General features: G+C 31.4%; 1 protein-coding gene across 1 annotated transcript in view; it reads left to right on the top strand.

The window, feature by feature from the left end:
* Window positions 1-6719, top strand: part of LOC106468986 (LIM domain-binding protein 3-like) — a 60608-nt gene extending 53889 nt beyond the window's left edge. The window contains exons 9-10 of the mRNA XM_022397381.1: window positions 3072-3377; window positions 4887-6719. Coding sequence (XP_022253089.1) covers window positions 3072-3377; window positions 4887-4909 — 329 coding nt within the window. The 3' untranslated portion in view covers window positions 4910-6719. The remainder of the gene's footprint in view (window positions 1-3071; window positions 3378-4886) is intronic.
* Window positions 6720-7580: the final 861 nt, after the last annotated feature.

Genomic DNA, 7580 nt, shown 5'->3' with positions numbered 1-7580 from the left:
TCACGGCTGAAAAGACGAGCATGTTTGGTGGGACGGGGATTCGAACCCGCGACTCGCAGATTGCGAGTCGAGTTCCCTAACCACCTGGCCACGTCGGGCCTTGCTTTAAGCTTTAAAGTACTAAACCATCTGAATCACATTTATCTAAAATCAAAAATTAAGTTAAATTTTTGACCTTTATCATTACATTTAATACTTATTTTTATGCATTGATAAACAGTCTAAGATTATTGTTCAAGAACATTTTATATATTTCAACTAATGTTTATCACAGTAGTTTGTTGTCGCACAATTGAGGGTATGACGGATGATTTTTTTATAATGCCATGCTGTTTTAAAAAATACATCGCGCGTTGAAATCAAAAAACGTCCTCCCTAATTTTTTCATTGTCAACCAAAATATTTTTCTGTATTTATTTGTAATTTTACAGAGAGTAAGTTAGGATGTTTGGAATGTAGTCTTGTATCGAAAGATTCTTACACGTGGAGTCATGCGGAAAATGTTAAAGACCGATTATTTTCAGATTAAATTATTTAACGATATAAAGCTTATTAAAATAATTACTTATCATATACTACGAATATTCTTTCTATTGCAAACCTTTAGCGATCTATGAAAGCACAATACAGCAAAGAAGTTGTATACTATTCAACACATATCTTATACTTGTTTGATATATTTTTTGTTTTAAATAAACACTTTAATCCACGGGAAAAGATAATGAAAATAAAATGTCCAAGAGATTTTGTTTCTGACAGTTTAGCTGGTACATTGAAAAAAATATAAGACCACAGATTTTTATCATAAGCTACTTGTTAAATCCATAAAGTCCACAGTGCAAACGAAAAAGTAAAATTATATATATATATATATATATATTGAATGTTAAAATAGTGATGCTTTCATCTAAGTTGTATTTCGGTCAAAAATACTCCAGACATTGTGGCTTAAAGAGGGCGCCAGACACATAGGTTCCAGTAACCGTCGATAGTCACTCTTCATGATGGAGGGTTGTTTTGAATCAAAATAAATCTTAATGTGTCAAAAGTTTCCGTACAAGTGGTCGACTTTTTCAATATATATAGTCAGAAAGTAGCATGGCGATAACCTTTTAAGGCTATGTGGCATGTACCCCCCATCCTCCCCCTTACGGCCATTTAATCTTTCAAATAGAGCTTAGTGATGTGAAAGAAAAATCATCACACATTAGATTAGAGTCAATCTGTTTAACACTTGACTCTCGCTACTGATATATCCATTATGTTTGAGAAACACTTCAGTGTAGGCTTGTAGAATAAAACTAAAACTAAGCGTAGACATTACAGTTTACACATGCTTTTAAATTACTTGCCTCTTTTGTTTGCTCCCACGTTAACAATCTTTGGTAAAAAAAATGGCTTTAGGCTTAGTTAAAGTACCGCAACTTTTATTCACCAACGAAATTTGTGTGCAAATCTAAAAGCTTGGTCATATGAGTTGTTTATAATTAATGCACATCCTTCATTTTAGTTGATAAAAAACTGTGTGTTCCAGTACAATCGACCCACAGACAAAATACAACCACTGGTTCTTGTTTACTTGTATGAAACTACCTGTTATTGTAATATTGGACAAAGCACATAAAAAATATTTTCTGGTGTTGTAAGCTACTAAATTTTGAGATACGAAAAACTGCTTTTGGCAGTGGAATTTCTCCCGTGCGTGACAGATATAATAGTTTGTACATAGAAATGCTGATGTCAATATTCTATTATGTCTCCTCTATTTTATTATAGATTACAAAAAACATATCAAGTTGCATGTAAAATCCGTCAAAAAAAAAACTTGTGATTTACGGATTGTTTTATTCCAAACATTCTAAAATCTTCGTGGTTCATCCTAAAAAATGTTATTTGAAACTCAAGACTCATTAGAAGTCTGTAAAGCAAAATTTATAAATGTTTGAAACTGGATCTTATTTATTTAATATTACAAGTACGTTTTACTGTAATTAAAGCAATCCGTTATGTGAAATAAAGCGATATCCCTAGCATAAGATGAAGCATACTTTGTTATGAATTAATAATCCATAAAAACATATATTCGAAATCGCAACGTAGTGTTGTTTAGGAAATTCAGCTTTTATTTTAGGGCTCCTGCCATTAAAATGCCTAGATTAACTTATATGGAGTTAGGAAAACTCTTAAAGATTCAATCAGAGTAAAACCTTAAGTGTAATATTATTTTTATTTGGTTAAAACAATCTAAATTTAGTGAACCGGTTATTATCAAGTGTAAATTGGATAAGAATTATATTAATGATGACAGGCCGAATTTCGAGGTCACAATAATGGATCTGTCATTTCTTTGTACAGCCATAGCTTTAGATACCAGGAAATAAAAGCTATTTGAGTTCATCATACAGATGTACCTTCCTAACCAGAACAAATGGTTAGAGACTTGGAGATCCAGCAATTATTATTTTTCTTCGGAAACTTTCTAAAACCTAAATAAATTTGCTTCAGATGAATATGCATCCATATGAACTGCGGATATAAATATTACTGAAAGGAAAGAACAGCTTTCATGAAAATTTTGCAAACATGTGTTTGATAGAATGTATTTTACCCCTGGTAAAATGATAAGATTTATTCATAGAAAAATAAAAACTACTGGTTGATACAGAAGCTACTACATTCTTTGTAAAGAAAGTGTTGACGTTGCTTATTAACCCTAGAATTGCCGATGAGGTCCTCCAACATCTTTTAAAACACATTTTTCTAAGCTGTATATGTGCTACATAGTATGAGTCATACAAAAATGTGAACTAAAATACAATATGTTGAAACTAATTCCATTCATGACTACAGATTTGTATGTATCTTACATAAAAAGTGAGTTATTTCACCTTTTTGTTTTTGTCACTTCCTTATCTTAGTGTTGTAAAAGGTAAAAAAAACACAAAATTACTCAACATGATACACTATGTAGACCCCACTCATAGTGAATGATAATTTTGTTTTGAGGATTAAATTGATAGGATTAAAAATTCCTAGATTGGTTCACCATGAATTGATGGTTCTTTTCATAGGCCCTCCTCCACCTTCAGCGTTGCAGAAACCAAAGAAAACAACGAAGGTTCAAATGCAGATAGGGGAACCTTACCAACCTCGCCTCCAACAGCAATACCACCAGTCTTACCCTCAGCAACAATACTATCAAAATCCTACTCAAAGATACCCTCAACCAGCCTTTCAACAGCAATACAACGAACCTGAAGTTCCAGCATCGCAATTACCAGAAGAACCAGAACCCAGAATGTATACTGGTAAGAAGATACCGTCTCGCTCGTTCCGAATGTTGCAGACGATGACAGGAGAGAATCCTTTACTAGATGGTAGGAAAAATCTTATGTTGCTAACGCAATGTGAATTCAAATACTATCATTCATTATCTGGATTAAAAAAAAAAAGACCGATTTATTTTCATTATCTTCATTAATGCAAAATGTGATGAACACAAGTTTTCTAAGTTTTGTTTTTCCAGTAAAAACCTTATAGCATTTTTCTATTTAGTTTTAAAGTAGATCAATATTGAAAATAACAAAGGATAGACAACATCTAAATTGCGATGTGATACGTGTTTTTACCTACTTTTACATTTAAAACATTCGTATAATAAACTTGCATTTTAAAAATGTCTTTACTTCAGAAAACAGGATATAATTGAACCATTCATTAAAAGATAAAAAAAGGTTTACTAAAAAAAAAGAAATAAAATTAGAAAATATATTTCCTCAATTTTTAAAAATGTTTTTCGAGTTTTTATTTTTCTATGACAATGCCCCCCCCCCCCAATAGCACAGCGGCATGTCTGCGGACTTACAACGCTAGAATCCGGGTTTCGATACCCGTGGTGGGCAGAGCACAGATAGCCCATTGTGTAGCTTTGTGCTTAACTTCAAACAAACAAACAATATCCTTTGCAGTAGACAGAGCGCTGATAGTCCACTGTGTAGCTTTGCACTAAACGAACTCTTTTGGAAACCAGTATCTAAGTGTAGGGGGAGGAGAATAATCGAAAAAAAGGATATAGATGCCAATATAAACTGGAGATAATATATTTGCAGAGCTGACTTTCTCATTTGAACTTGTCTTGAGATGCTGTTGCCTTTTTCTTGCAATAGCTTTTGTACTAGGTACCCATATTTTATAGTTTTAGCTGTCGATAACAATAGCGGTGTTATTTATACGTTAAAGAAGTAGAATCAGAAGCAGGTGATGCTGATCGACCAATCGTTGACCAGACAGAAAGTTTTCTACTTTGAAATACCCAATTAGAGCATGTTGCAGCAGAAAAATCGTACCTTTAAAATGAGAAGAAAAGGGTTTAACTTCTAAATAAAGCATTAAAAACTAATATGACTCCAATCTTATGATAACATTACCTATTCAAAACTGGAAGCTGTTATCTTGTGAATAAACGCGTTATATTTTCTGGAGTTCCGATTTTTCTATAATTAGTTTCGAGTAATTGCAATTTTTCAGAAATATTTTGATTAGTACTGTCTATTAAGTTTGTAAAAATGATGTTTTGAATATTAAATGAAATTACCATTTAACAACATAAATTTAAGCCTAACCAACAAAAATGCAATCGTTATTTCTTACTACTGAGATTGTAACTGACTTATTATTCTCAAAAATGCAAATCAAATAAGCAAGAAAAATAATAATATAGTAAATATGTTTTAAAGAAAAGAAAAAAAAGAGAAGAAGCAAGATAAAAAAGCCCATCGTTGTCAACATAGTTAATATTTAGGGAACTTGAATTGATTTGGTGTTTCATGTGGCTTATTGCTTTCGTGTTCAAGTAAAATAATGTTTGTGCTTTATTTATGTTCTAGGAGAGGATGGTACTGATTTTTAAGGTTTGCAACCAACGTTATTATTATTAAAGACGAGAAGGTGACGAATATAATTGGTAAGTTCTTCACGAGAAGTGGATCTCAAGGTCAGAATCTTCAATGTGCAACTGTTCATTATTTTAGTTCTAACACGTCACCAGAATCGTAGAAGGAGGAGGATTTGGGACAAATGATTGTGTATTTAATCTTGGTGTTTTCTTGTCAACATCTGTCTGATTGAAAAAAAAAAAAAAACTGAAATGTTAAGACCTAAACTAAGTCGAATAGAGTTTACAAACTTTTATATTTCTGTATTCTCTTCGTGTTTTGTTGCAGCTAGCCTGCGACTGTTTAGATAAATTCATGAAAAATACTACTTACTGAACTAATGTTGCTCCTAAGTAGAGGTAAGTTGCATAAATGTAGAGAAGTATTAATTTAATGCTTTTGGCCGAATAAGTGACTATAGATATTAATTTTGCTTTGTCAGATGCATATTTACCAGGTACTTAGGTAAAGTATTGTTATAGTTAATGAAAAGTTACTTGTTAAGTTTCTTTCAGTATTGATGTAATGTTATTCATAGCATCGTTTTAGGTTTGACTTAATTTGGGATATTATGGAAAACAACACGTATGTCTCAAAAATCTGCACTTTGTCGGATAGGATTTTTCCCCAATTATAGGGAAAATTTCTAAACAAGAAGAAATATGTATTCCAAAAGTAAATAATAAAAAAATAACCCCAACTAACGTTTCTAGTTTTTGTGATGCTATTACTCACAAAAATTTTGAAACTATTTATAGGTAATTGATTAAGAACAGTTTAAAGGATATAAAATGTAAATGTATATATATACGTACTAATAGAAACAATAGAAAATAAGCTTCAGTTCTTAAGATAACAGCTAATTTAATTATTCCAATTAGTAAATTCCGTATTGACAAAATTTTCACACTATAAGTATTTTATGTGGTAGGTTCTGTGTAATGACAGATTTTAATATCACTTTTGAAACTTTAGTTTTTTTGGAATTTATTATTTTATCATCTGTAATTAGTATGGTAGCCCGAACAACGTAGGCTAGGAAACATCGTTTTCGAGTTAACAGCTATTTGTGTTTTCTTACTAAGATTAGAGTGCGTTTTTTGTACTAACTATTCTGTGTTTTTGTTTACCATTGTAAATGCTTGAATATATATATATTTCACGGTCGCAGAAACGTGTTTAAGTGATCTGGACTTAGTTATGCTTGTTTAAAAATGTGTAGGTCATTAAATAACATAAAGTATGCATTTCTGACAAATATAGAATGTTGATGTTACAAAAAAAAATGGAAATGCATATCACGAGAATTCTTAAGTTGTCAAGTAAAACGATTGGTGAAATAAAGCGTAATTTTCGTTCATGAACAATTTATAATGATGATAAGGAATTAAATCTTACTTATAGCTGAAATATATCTTGACAGTGAAGGAAGTGTTTTTAATGTACGTTTTTGTAGTTATTGTAAGAGTACTGTAAGTTAAGTAATTAGTAAAGGAACGTCTTTCAATAATTTTAATGTAAATTGTCTACTATAATTATTCGACAGATTAAAATGCAAGTTCTTAACTGCTTTTGAAACTGTAAGAAAAAAAAATCAAATTCAGTTAATTAGTTTCATGGTTGCTTTATCTCTTAATCTATCTATCTAGTTCTAAAGCTTAAAGAATTAACTTGTACTAATTGTGATATTATATGTAAAGCTTTTTTTGTGTCCAGGCTAGGTTGATGAAATACATTTCTGTACTTTGTATTGATGCAAATAAAACTTGCTTGTTGATTGTGTTACACTTTTAGAGACTGTTATTCTAAGCCTTTCGTAGTATTCCTACGTTATTGTTATACAGCTGAGAAATTTAAATACTATATTCTAAAATTGGTAGATTGTCCTTTCTTTTATACAAACCAACAAATATTGTTATCAATTCTTGGATAGTTCAAGACTCTTGTACACGTATGATAACAGTATATGGAATTATACTTTACTGAAAACAAACACACAAATATATATATATTCACAAAACGAGAGTTCATCCTTATTGTCTTACATTCTTCATTCGATTCTGTAGGGTTTTTCCGAGAATGAGGTGAGTACTAATATTTCAACTACACTATGTCCGACATTTCCATTAATAATTTCCATACTCGTCTTGAAGATAAATGTCAGTCAAACTCCCATGATGAAATTCGGACAAAATTATTTCCCATAATAGCTATTGAATGTTACCAAAAGTTGAAGTGTTAATATAAAGAAAATGCGAAACTTGCTAAATATTATGAAATTATTAAGTAGTCGGGAACATTGTAACTTTGGTAGTTAACTGATATTACCTTTTAAATAAAATCGTACGGAGCTCCCATACAAAGTCAATAGTGTATTGAAGTTGATTACGTAATGACTTGTAGTACATGAATTAAAGTTGGTACATGGCAGCTCTGCCCTTGAAGAGAAGTTTAAGTTAGGTATTTTTTTTCAATTGCATATACACGTAAAATTCCAGTATTTTATAATTAATCGAAATATACACACTTCAGTATCAACAAAAGGAAAGGCCCGGCATGGCCAGGTGGATAAGGCGCTCGACTCACAATCTGAGGGTCGCGGGTTCGAATCCGCATACCACCAAACATGCTCGCCCTTTCAGTCGT

This window comes from Limulus polyphemus, unplaced genomic scaffold, assembly GCF_000517525.1.
Source record: "Limulus polyphemus unplaced genomic scaffold, Limulus_polyphemus-2.1.2 Scaffold3249, whole genome shotgun sequence".
In the NCBI taxonomy this organism is placed as follows: Eukaryota; Metazoa; Arthropoda; class Merostomata; order Xiphosura; family Limulidae; genus Limulus; species Limulus polyphemus.
This window is presented reverse-complemented; position numbering and strand designations above follow the sequence as displayed.